Genomic DNA, 12,716 nt, shown 5'->3' on the forward strand with positions numbered 1-12,716 from the left:
AACTGCTCTTGAGGCTGGAACAAAGGCAGTGAACTACTTTCAGTGAAACTAAGGGGCAGGAGAAGCCTAGCCTTGAGGGAGATAAAGCTGTGGTGTCTGAACAACCTTATCTTGGGTCCCACTTCAGCTTCACATTCTTGGAATTGCTGGAGTGCTTTCCTGGATGAATCCAGGGCCACAGCCCGCAGCACCTGAGGCACTGCCCACGCAACCTTTCATCTCCCCTGGGCGCTGCTGTAGGCAGAGGATCCTCTCCACAAACTGTCCTTGAGAGCTCTGTGCACAGCACTGGGCAAATCACAGGACTGCTTTGTCCCCTGTAGGATACAACCAGGAGTAAGGAAGTGTGTCACAAGTGGAACAAAGCTGAGGTAGGTGTTACAGTAAGAGGATGAGCAGAATAACCTTATCTGCTGTTTGTTTGCAGGGTGAGGTGCTTCGTTAGAGCTCTGTGCCTGTTCTTGTGATTTGGAAGTTCTCAGCCCTCCAGTTCCTGGTCTCTGTATCAGGGTGGGAGCATCTCCCATGGGTTTGAAGTGATACCACCCCTGCCTTAATAATGGAATTGTTAAGGTTGGAAAATACCTTTAAAATCAAGTCCAACCATCAACCCACCAATGTGTTCACCACCAAACCATGTCCTCAAGTGCCAATCCACACATTTTTGAGCACTTCCAGGGATGGTGACTCCACCACTTCCCAGCCTTCAAGCATCTGCCTTCACCAGGCACTAGCAGAAGTGAGACCACGAAAGAACAGACACAAATGGCTTTAAACAAAGACCAGTGTATTTGCACTAGACTAGTTGATACAGAGGATGCCTGAGGGACGAATGGTCAGTCTCAACAGCAAGTACAAATATATTTTATTTAGACAAAACTCACAAAGGATAGACACACTCATTTTGTGGTATTACTGTGCAAAACCTGAGGTGTAATGCACAGGCAGCCCCATCCCTTTTCCCAACCCCTTCCTTTGTGTATTTAAAAACAGGAAGACATGAACCAGTTTAAAAACCAGAACCTGCAAGGCGGCCCAGTGATAACAAGTGCAAACAAAAGCAAAGGGAGTTCACCAAAGGGGGTTCATTTTGCAGTGAATTCATGTTCTGAGCTCTGAGAAAGGCTGATGTCTCTTCAACCTCCCCTTCAGACAAACTGGTAGAACTGCTACTTTTGACGTTTTACAGGGAAAAGAAACACTAACATAGAGCAAGCATGTAGAAGAGATTCACACCAAAATCCCCTCTAAGTATGACAAGAAACTGGCCACAACTGAGACAAAAGGGAAAGGATTTTTTCTCTCACTTTGGTGCAAGTTTATTTATTTTGTACACTATCCATCCATACACCTGTGATACAAATCTATGAACCTGCCACAAAGCATTAAAGCACAACATACCTATTATTCTGTAGACATTTGCATTTTTAATCACTATGCAGCCCTGTGGATCAGAACTGAGTGAACACAGGAACCTGCAGCTCTGTAAAAATGCAAATGCCTGGTAACCGTACGTACATGAGGGAGGGGAGAGCAAAGATGTTCACTTTTAGGGAACACAGATCAAATATTCAGAGTAAAAAAGAAAACTTATGTCCCTGGAAGAGCTGGGTGAGTAGGGAGTTCTGTAAAGGATCCTGTAAACTCATTTTATACAGTAAAATCTAAGCCTGCAGGCTTTCTGCTTCATGGAGGTCAGGAATAGGGATAGAGGAGAACTCACTGTCTTGCCTTTACTGTGTCCTGCAGCGCCGGGAGCTGTTGGCAGGTTTGACAAACTCACTGGAGTACCTGGAGTGCTGTATACAGGTGAAGGGAACACTGCACCCTCCTCTGGGGTTACAATAGGGCTTTTCCAGCTAGGAAGTTTTCCAACCAGTGATTGAAAACAGCTATCCTTTGGAGCCATGACTGGCTGAATTAAAATGACCTATTCAATGCAGTCACAACAAGAAGTTTACGTGGCAGGAAACACAAAACACAAAGACAACGCTATTTGTTCCACACTTCCCTCTGAGGCTGGAAAACCTGTTAACTTTGAAAGCCCTAAAAAAATGCTGCTCTGGTTCAGAAACCATCTACTTGGCATAGGACCACATTTGTTTGTTTTGCACACCAACGCTCCCCCCCACCCTCGCTCCTGCATTAGGCATTCTGCATTTCTTTGCCAATCTTGTAGCTGAGGATTTTGTTCCAGTCGATCTTGGTGCGGGTGACGGGCAGCTGCCGGCGCAAGGCCTTGAACGTGGTGTCTGACATGGTCTGGTAGTTCTCACTGATTGCTGTCTGCAAGGGCAAGCACGTTTGGTCAGGGCAGTCATGAGATACTCTGAGAAAGCACAACGTGGTGTTAAAGCCACAAACCCCTTCCTAGAAGGTGAAGGCACACTATTAACTAAATTAATAATGCAGTGTGTGAAAGTGAAAGGGTTTCTAGTCATCCTCCCTGTGACTGTAGCAGCATCTCCTTAGGTGTGTGTTTCACTGACTTATCTTCATTGAGTCTCCTTGCACAAGCACTGGGACAATGGAAAAAGCTGTTGCATAAATTTCCTCTTCAGTATTTATAACTATCACATAGGAAAGTACTTTGACTCACCCACTCCCCTCCCATGCTTGTTCCAGGCATTGCTTGTAACCCTTTAAAATAACTCTAAAGCACATGTGATTCTTTAAACAAATACTATTGCCCTTTTCTAAGTAATTCTTAGTCAATACCAGATCCAGCCAGAAACAGATTTACAAGTTTGTTTTGCATTAACTGTAAATGGAGACTGATATTATTCTATGGTTTATTTCATTGATCTTACCTGGTACTCATTTTCTGCATTTTCTATTATCTTAATAAACTCCTTAGCAGTCTGGACATCACTCTGTAAAGGAGAAAAAAATATTTTTGTATGTTTAAGTGCAATCTACAAAAGCTACATAATAGATTTCTTCTCAAGTGATAGGCTGATAGACATGAAGTGGGTAACATCAGCAGCTTGTGCCTCTGTTTGTAGCTGAGTTTCTTTCACTCACTACCATACTGGGTAGAGCCTGTGCTCCAGACTGGAACAGGGCTGCACCCTAGTGAGCAAAAGGAAAGTGGATCTTCATGGTAAAATAGGGGATTTTGCAACTGTTGCTCCCTCTACTGTACTACAAAACTTTCTTAAATTTCTTTAGTTTGTCTCTTACTGTTCCTTTCCCTTTCACAGTGATAGAAAAGCATATTTTGTCTTCTTTAACCCAAACTCCTAAGAGAGCTTTCTAATATGGTCAAACTTCAACCAGTTGGGAATCTGGGATTCCCACGTGACTCTAAACACTACACTGACTACTCACTCTAAAATTACTTTCAAGTCATGAGAATGCAGTCACAGCAGTGTATGCTTTATGAGCTGTTTAAGGAATAAAATAGCTGCTTATCATAAAAAAAGAACTTTTAGCATACTTACTGACACCTGTACAGAGTCCTGGATGTCTTTATGACTAACCAGCTGGACGTTGCCATCTTCATAGTAATGGACCTGGACAAAGACACAGAATGCAGGTTATCATGACCACCCACTCCACAATCCCTGGAGCCCCAAATGCCACCAGCATGGCACAACAGAGTGGTGTGCCAGCCTTCTCTGCTTATGTGGACACTAAAAGCAGGATGGATTTTCTAAAAGGCTCATTCTTTGTCAAGACTGTTCAAGATTATGTTAATGCAGGAAACACACAGAGTTAAGAGCAAATATAAAAGATTCAAGGTAGAGGTTTTAGCCCTATAAAGTGAAGGCCTATGGGGTGATGCTACATAATAAACCACAGGCCAGACTGTAGAGTATGTGTGAAACATTAGATTTAAGAATTAATTTCTTTAATTGAATAGTTTCATAGCATTCTGACTTGAGAAGGACATCTCTGCTGCATTTCAGTGTCTCTTTCTGAGCTGAATGTATTTGTGTGAGATGAACACAATGCAGCTTCTCCTGTTACTGCCAGAAGAGCAGCTCACCTGGATTTTGAGCACTGCAGCCACCTGAGCTGTTGGTGGTGTGATGGTGAACTTCCATTCCGACCTCCAGCGCCCGTTCCTAAAAACAATCAAAGCATGAGAATTATCTCCACAAACCTCTAACAACAAAGAGAACCAAACTAACAAGAGCAAGTTGTTTCTGATGTTGTCTTATGACCAATATTACAGTGCTCTACATGGCACTGAGTTGGATTTGTGAAGGACAGCTGAACACAGAGCAGCTTCAGTACAGAGCAGCTCCAGCGTGCCCGTGCTCTGCAACATCTAAAGGGGTATCTATCCAGCTCTGCCAATGCTTCTCCCTCTGGATAGGTCACATAAAGGGTTTTGGGAAGTGCCAAGGAAAACAGACCACAGAAGAACTTCTCGGGAAGCCCAGGAATACCTGCCCTTCAGACTGTCAGCCCTAGGGGATGGGCTGGTTTGAGGACTAGCAAGGAAGAAAACACACTATGTTGAAATTGTCTTACCAGAAGTTTTTGGGCTGGAACTGGTGGCTCTCAATACAGGCAATAATTGTCTGCTGCCCATCTATAGATTTGCCATACACCTGTATTTAGAAAAAGAGTTAAAAAGGTCCAAGAGCTGAGGAAAGCCAGTGCTAACCTCTGTTCTTGGCAGTGTGGTGGAGGCTGCTGTTGTGGTACCTCCTACCACTAATTACACTGTCCAACACCTCCACTGGCAGGTATTTCATGACCTGCAGGTGTGAAGGTGCTTGGCAACCATGAGCATGAAAAAGCAGCTCTAACCCATCTTGACCACCCTGTGCACACCAAGATATTTGCACCCTCTTTGGAACTTGTCATTCCAAAGTCAGGGAGGATGGAGAATTCCAACAGCTCTGCCCAGCACAGAGTCCACCCAAGGACTGACTGACACAGAGAAAGAAACTTTGAGGGAAACAAGATGGATACTCAACAGTACAGAAGCCATTGGGGTAATGATCCTTCACGTAGGCTCTCAGTGCACTGTCACAGGCATCTCGCCACTGCTTCAGCCCCGACTCAGAGTCCTCAGGCTGGGGGTCACTTGCTTCTTTCCTTAAATGATCAAACTTAAAAGAAAGTTTGTTTCTTGGGTCTAAAAATCTGCCATTGCCCAGGTCACCATGTTCTGTGATTAGGACCTGTAAAATAAGAGAAATGAAGAGAAATTTAGGCTGCTATCAATGTGTTATTTTGTGTTTTCCCCTGACTATTCTGATAGCAATGTTTCAATATGATTTCACTAAACTGTAATATCTCATAAAGAAAGAGAGATTTTCAGTAATAATTGCAATTAACAGTAGTAGTGAGGCTGAAGGTAACTCTCTGCTCTGCACACTAACACAGCCAGTTCTGGAACAGAAGACTAAGTGCAGTATTATAATAATGAAAATATTTAGCTTAAAGTTGGGCATCCTTGCAATATAAGCAGGGTGGGGTTTTTGGTCTGTTTTTAGTTTTTTGCAGGTTGTACTCTAACTTTCTCTTGTCAAAGCTATTTCTGTGAACAGCCCTCTTAAAAATATCTGCTTCCCATGAATATCTGGGACAGCAGAAAAGCTGGGTCAGGGCTTGGCTCAGAGAACAGAACAGATGGCCAGGCAGTTTTCTGGCTCCTCCATGCCTTGCTGCTTCTTCCCAAAAAAAGATTAATGAAAGAAAATTGTTTTGCTGGTATAGATTGGATGGTATTAGATATAATCATTACACCAAATCAATGACTTGGTATTACCAAAGATACAGCTTGTTTTTCAGGGTAGCTGGAAATGGATTGAAAATGCAGAAAATGAAACAAACTATTAAGAATTTGCTATCAACTGTCAGTGGGAACTGCAAGTAGCAACACAAGGATCTGTAAGTTAAACAGACAGTAATCTTTAATCATTCATACTCTAAGTAGAATCTCAGTGACTTCAGCATGGAGCTTAAAGGAACAATGAGTTGCAGTTACTGAGTAGTATCAGACAGCACTTTAAGAGAACATTTCACTTATGCTTTGTTCTTACAGAAGAAAGTTTGGTAATATAATGATGTGTGTGGGAAGGAGGAGAGGTGGGAACTTGTGAGTCAGCTGCTGATGATGTTGACTTGTGAGTCAACCTCTTAATGAAACAACATTTTTATTGCTTTTGCTCAGTGCAGGAATAGAAACCTCAGGTGGACAAAGTTTTCCCTTACCTGATCTTCGTACCCTTCTATCTTCACAGGAGTGAACTGATCCATGTTGTACTGTGCAAATGCACTGTTGAGGGTTAAAAAACATGAACTTTAGCTGTACATGCAGTTATTTTGACTCAAGAACTTTGTGTGATTATGTAACAGAAAATTTCAGCTTAATTGGGCAAATAATACACACCAACACTCTTGAAGGATTTTCAACACCTTTTATTGTTGATGGCTATAAAAAAGCCCAGGTCTAAAGGCAGGTTTGTTTAGTGATGACCAGGAAAGTACAGAGTTCACAAGTAGAACAGCAGGCAGCCTGGGGGAATGTGAGCAAGCCAAGGCAAAACAGGAACACCCCAGCTACAATTCAGACAGCACCAAGGTAAACACACAAGGAGACTACTATTTACCACAATTTTCTTATGTAAAGACCTGCTGACTGACATGTCACCCAGCTTGAAGTAAAATCTTAGCATCTAAAAGCTGGATGTGTAATCTCTAAGCACCTTCTGATGAGGCTGTGGAAGTAAACATGGTCTTTTGAAAGCCTTTTATTGAGGGCAGCTCTTTCTCTAAATTTAGGCTACAGATTACTCAGTATTTCAGGCTTCACTTGCTTTACAAATCATTCTTCACCACAGGCAGACATTTCTGCTGCTGCAGAGTTAAACTTTTTGGCAGGGTGCCTTCCTGTCAGTTTTATCCAGCACAAACTCCAATTTAGGGCTTTTAAAAAGAATCACCCACACCTTTCATTAAGTATTTTGTTGGGGGGGATAAGGAATTCCAGAGGATTGCTCTCAGTACAGCAAATGACCTTTTTATGTCAGGGTGTAAGAAAACATCAGAATATCTGTAATTTGACTTGTGTTTGAAATTTTAGGACTTACTGTGCTGCTCCTTCCCTGAGAAGATTGTCATTGTTAAGCAATAACCGGACATCTGGAGGAGAGAGGGATCAGGTGGGTTATTGGATTTTTTGGTCAAATGTTTCTCTTTGTGCATGTCATTTTCAACTGTACAAACACAAACATTGCAATGATTAAATCATTTATTTCATTAAGCAGAGGTAGCCCAGAATGACACCATGCTTTTCCTAACCACTTCTTAGCCTTAAAAGTAGTGCCTGTGACACAGCCCCAGATTTTTATAATAGATAAAATGCAAAGAAAACACCACAGATATTTTTTCCTTCTTTACTTACCATTGAACACTTCATTGAACTCTCCAGGGGGTGCATGAGTGATGAATTTTGCAGCTATACGCACCTGCAATGGAGCAGAAAAGTAATTAAAGACAAGGTAATTTACTGAGTTCATACAGACTGAAGCAATTCACCAACAGAACCAGCTTTGACAGTGAGAAAAAGTGCCAGATTTAGGGAGAAATCTGGGCATGCACTGTCAAAATAGAAACAGTCCCATAAGACTATTCAAGGCCAGGCTGGACAGGGCTTGGAGCAACCTGGGCTGGTGGGAGGTGTCCCTGCCCAGGGCAGGGGGTGGCACTGGGTGATATTTAAGGTCCCTTCCAACCCAAACCATTCTGTGCCTCTGTGAAGATCAGATTTTTTAGTGTAACAATAATTCCAAATGTACTCAGGAAGTGCAAACTTCACAGGGGCACCTGTAAAAGTGTGAATTGTCCAACCTGCACAATCCTCACCTGTTTGAGGACTATAAATGCTGGCCAGCCACTCTTTCTGCTGACATTCCTAACCAATGTTTCTTCCTGACCTGCAATCAGACAGGTCAATACCAGGGCTTAAGAAACCACTGTACTAAAAGTGAAACTGTAACTCGGTGTGACTGCAGCACCACAGAGGAGTGTCTGACAGACTGCAGGTCATTGACACAACCTGGTTTTGCTGAGCCCTGCCTGAAGAAGCCACAGCTCCTCAGGGAGCAGAGTGTGAAGGAGGAGAAGATCCCTCTGGAAATGGAGCATCCTCTCATTTTATTGCAGTTCAGCCATGAAGTGCCAGGACTTGGGGAGAATTCAGGCCTGTGGAACTCTGAGGGATACAATAAATAACTGAAAAAGCCAACTTTGAATGTGTAGAAACTTTCAAGCTGGGAAGGAAAAACCCATTTTCTCCTAAAAAAGGTTTAAAACCTGCATTGTGTTTGGAAATCTGATCTACATGACTTGCACTGTCAGAATTTTGGTGGTCCTGGTATTGATTCTGTTGGAATTAGTAAGAGTTTATGGCTTTCATTACTAAATCTTTTATGGCTTTTACAGCACCAAAGGGAATAGAAACATCTTGGAAGAAATGAAACAGGAAATGTCACAAAATTAAACCTCCCCCTTAGAATAATAAAAATGTCACATTTCCTCTGATAAGCCCAGCTTACAAAGCTGAGCAATGAGCCTCTCCTACCCAGAGAGGAACGTTCTGAAAGTGACTGCAGAGCTGCTCCTTACCACTCAGATTACATCCTACTTCAGCAGCAAAACAAAGGATTCTCCCTGTACATCCAGTTGCTTCAGCTGAGTTATTGCTAGAGCTGGAAATAACTTCCCTCTCTCCACAGTCCTCCCTTGTTTTAATTAGAAATGGTTGTTTGTATTGTTTGTCACATAATGATCTACAGCAAGTTGTGGAGGGAAATAAACACCTTTCCAAACAAAGGGTAATTGCCTTATTCCAACAGATCAAGTAACAACTCTGCCTTAACTGGAGTGAGCTTCAGATAAAAATAGATCATCTTCCAAATCAGCATCTATTTCAAAAAATAAATATACATTCTTCGTGCCTGAAGTAATTAAGCAATACAAAGAAAAGATTAAAAAAACAGTAACTTGTGTAATTGATATAACAAGGAATGCCAAACCATTTTATCTTCATTTACTGCTTGTGGGTTGGTAAGCACAGAACAATCCTAAAAATGGAGCTCTTACTGTTTGAAAACTTGCACTATTTAAAGAGCTGTAAAGAGGACACGTTGCTGCCATAATATTGTCAAATTTCAGTCAGAAATTGGGGTGGTGGAGAATTGAGCCTGGCAGTAATTAAGAAGCTCCCACTGCTCTGTATCCTCTGTGGACTTTGCTCAGAGCCAGCCCCAAAAGGCTGCAAGATTTCTGAAATGACCCCCTGTGCTTTTCTGAGCAAGTGCAAGTGTAAGCACAGCACAGGGTCTGACTGTGCCCTGAACACACCTGCAAATTCACTCCCTGCATGCACAGATTCCCTTTTATAAGGGAACAGAAGGAAAAACGAGGCTTCTAAAAAGTAATAAAATTTAACATCTTATAAATCTGTGCAGTAATGCTGTGGTTGTAGAACAGGCACTCAACAATAGGACAAGGGGGCTCAAGGTCTGCCAGGGGAAATGGAAGTTGGAGATCAGAAGGGAATCCTTTGCAGAGAGAGTGCTCAGGGATTGGAATGGGCTGCCCAGAGAGGGGGTGGATTCCCCATCCCTGGAGGTTTTTCAACCGAGCTTGGCCGTGGCACTGAGTGCCATGATCTGGTAAAGGGATTGGAGTTGGCCCAAGGGTTGGACTTGATGATCTCTGAGGTCTTTTCCAACCCAATCCATTCTATGATTGACCTTAAAGAAAACCCCAAAACAGTCTCTTAATTTCTATCTGCATTAACTAAGTAGTTAATTACAAGACTAGCAAAACACAGCTGAAGCTGCTGGGTTGTTTAATTCAAAAGATCAGCAGTCTAAGATTTATATAAGTATTTTTACCTCTAAATGTCAGTAATGCCTGTACCTCTTATCTGCACTCTTTTGCTTCTCTATCATGTGTCCAAAATCAGGGAAATGTTCTGTAATGAAAGTCTTGATGTTTAAATATTACACATATTTTTTATCCTCTTCCAGGGGAAATTTAAGTTGGAGATCAGGCAGAAATTCTTTGCAGAGAGAGTGCTCAGGGATTGGAATGGGCTGCCCAGAGAGGGGGTGGATTCCCCATCCCTGGAGGTTTTTCAGCTGAGCTTGGCCGTGGCACTGAGTGCCATGATCTGGTAAAGGGACTGGAGTTGGCCCAAGGGTTGGACTTGATGATCTTGGAGGTCTTTTCCAACCCAATCCATTCTGTGGATGTGGCACTGAGTGAGAATCCACCACATCTTGATCCAACCCCACTGTGATCACCAGCCCAGGGCACTCCGTGCCCTGGGCTGGTGATCACAGTAGGGTTGGATCAAGGGTTGGACTTGCTGATCTCGGAGGTCTTTTCCCACCCAATCCATTCTATGATTCTATAAAACCCTTATAAAAGGGGTCATTGTTTTAACAGGTTGAATTTGATGTTAATGGTTCTCATAAGAAAATCCTTGTAGGTGAAAAAGAAACAACAAACAGAAAAAAACCCAAGTGTTACATGAGAGATTTTTACAGTCTTGGAAGGATGAACAAAATTAAGTCAACACAGAAAGGCCTCTGCACTTCAATCAGATGTAACAAACCTAGTTCTGAACAAAGCAAAGGTTGCAAATGTTCTCTTGGATAATTATCCCTTGCCCTGCCTCTCTCACAGAGCAAGAAAATGCAAATCATTTCAGTCCAGCTATTGAAATCAGGAGTGGGGTGCAAGAAACAGGCTGGGGAGTGATTAATTGGAGATGTCAAGCCCTTGCCTGGCTGTTGGTTTCCAGGGAGGTGTCAGGATCTTCCTCTGCAGAAACACCAAACTAAGACTTTCTGCAACCTGCCCCATTTCCTGCCCCAGGGCTGTGTCAGGTGCCATTTCAGTCTGAAACAGGAACTTCCTGCTTCTAAAATGGGGAAAGTGTCTGAGGGGAGGGGAGGGAAGTTGCTCTGCCATTAGTTCAAACTGTCAAAAGGGCAGTGGGGTGAACTCCAGCAGAGAGCAGGACCTTAAACTAAAATTATGGAATCCTGGAATGGTTTGAGTTGGAAGGAACCTCAAAGATCACCCAGTCCCACCCCCTGCCATGGGCAGGGACACCTCCCACCAGCCCAGGTTGCTCCAAGCCCTGTCCAACCTGGCCTTGGACACTCCCAGGGATGGAGCAGCCACAGCTTCTCTGGGAAATTCATTCCAGTGCCTTGGTATCCTCAAAGCCAAGAATTCCTTCCCAATATCCCATCTAATCCTCCCTCTGGCAGTGGGAAGCCATTCCCCTTGTCCTGTCACTCCATCCCTTATCCAAAGTCCCTCTCCAGCTCTCCTGGAGCCCCTTTGGCCCTGGAAGGGGCTTTCAGGTCTCCCTGGAGCTTCTCTTCTCCAAGCTGGACACCCCCAGCTCTCCCAGCCTGTCTGAAAAGTGAATCTCTTACCTAAAATACACCCACAGAGAATAAAGAAATAAGGCTTGAAGAACAAAACAAATTAATTCTGTTGCTGTACTGATTTTTTGTTTGTTTTGGTTTTGTCTGCAGGTAAGTGGAGTGTTACCCACAGAAAATGTGACCTCTTCGTTTGTTACACAAAGCTCAGCGCTGTTTGCAGGCTGTAATTTCCTCACATTTCTACACAAGAGGAACAATCTACTCATTTCCCCCTTTCCTAAAATAATTACTGCTCTCTTTGGTTCTGCTCAGCCCTTTCCATCCACCGTAATTTGCAGGATCTACATCAGAGTTCCTGTCGGCACTGGGGGAGCACAAAACACCCTCTGAGGGTGTTCAGGAAGGGAAGGGGTTTGCACAGCACCTCAGGCACAATGGGAACTTCGCTGATTTGGGAAATGAAACTCAGAAAAATGTATTTTCACACAATCACTGAGGTTGGAAAAGACCCTCAGGATCTCCGAGTCCAACCTGTGCCCAATGCCCACCTTGTCCCCCAGCCCAGAGTGCCACATCCAGGTGTTCCTTGGGTTCCCTGAGGGGTGGGGACTCCAAACCTCCTTCCAAGGCCTGACCACCTTTTCCACGAGGAAATTCCTCCTGATGTCCAACCTGCCCCTCCCCCGGCACAGCTGCGGCCGTGCCCGTTTCCAAGCACAAACCCGCGGCAATGAGGGCACGGCCAGCACAGCGCCGGGCCGGGCAATGAGGGCACGGCCAGCACAGCGCGGGGCCGGGCAATGAGGGCACGGCCAGCACAGCGCCGGGCCGGGCAATGAGGGCACGGCCAGCACAGCGCCGGGCCGGGCAATGAGGGCACGGCCAGCACAGCGCCGGGCCGGGCAATGAGGGCACGGCCAGCACAGCGCTGGGCCGGGCAATGAGGGCACGGCCAGCACAGCGCCGGGCCGGGCAATGAGGACACGGCCAGCACAGCGCCGGGCTGGGCAATGAGGGCACGGCCAGCACAGCGCCGGGCTGGGCACACACACCCACCCCGCGGCCGCTCCCTCAGCGGGACAGCGGCGGCCCGGCCGCCTCGGGGACCCGCCCCGCGGCCGCCACTGCGCGGCCTGCCGGCCCCGGGGGACCCTCCTCGGCACTGCCCACCCGCTGCCACCCCGCGGGCGGCAGTGCCGGCCCACAGCGCCCGCGATGTACCTTCTCCTCATCCGACACCCGCTCCTCCAGGTCCGCCATCTCGGCAGCTCGGCCCGGCCCGGCCCCGCGCGGTGCGTGCCGGGAGCGCCGGGGCGCGGCCCTGCCGCCATCTTG

General features: G+C 45.2%; 1 protein-coding gene across 1 annotated transcript; it reads right to left on the reverse strand.

Annotated features, from left to right (window-relative positions):
- Positions 1 to 836: 836 nt before the first annotated feature.
- On the reverse strand, positions 837 to 12,679 carry CAPZA1 (capping actin protein of muscle Z-line subunit alpha 1). Its single transcript, XM_071578743.1, has 10 exons — positions 12,603 to 12,679; positions 7,370 to 7,433; positions 7,056 to 7,107; positions 6,178 to 6,241; positions 4,935 to 5,141; positions 4,483 to 4,562; positions 3,992 to 4,070; positions 3,444 to 3,515; positions 2,811 to 2,873; positions 837 to 2,286 (listed from the first exon to the last, which is right to left on the reverse strand). Exons 1-10 carry the CDS (start codon positions 12,639 to 12,641, stop codon positions 2,146 to 2,148), a joined length of 861 nt encoding a protein of 286 aa, XP_071434844.1. The 5' UTR covers positions 12,642 to 12,679; the 3' UTR covers positions 837 to 2,145.
- Positions 12,680 to 12,716: the final 37 nt, after the last annotated feature.

The sequence above is a fragment of the Pithys albifrons genome, chromosome 28 (genome assembly GCF_047495875.1).
Source record: "Pithys albifrons albifrons isolate INPA30051 chromosome 28, PitAlb_v1, whole genome shotgun sequence".
Lineage (NCBI taxonomy): Eukaryota > Metazoa > Chordata > Aves > Passeriformes > Thamnophilidae > Pithys > Pithys albifrons.

Excerpts from the sequence above, each read along its gene's own strand:
- CAPZA1 (XM_071578743.1), bottom strand. The coding sequence starts at position 12,641 with ATGGCGGACCTGGAGGAGCGGGTGTCGGATGAGGAGAAG. Across the intron at positions 3,516-3,991 it reads CTGCAGTGCTCAAAATCCAG|GTCCATTACTATGAAGATGG; the intron begins GTGAGCTGCTCT and ends GTCTTTGTCCAG. Across the intron at positions 2,874-3,443 it reads AGGACTCTGTACAGGTGTCA|AGTGATGTCCAGACTGCTAA; the intron begins GTAAGTATGCTA and ends TCTCCTTTACAG.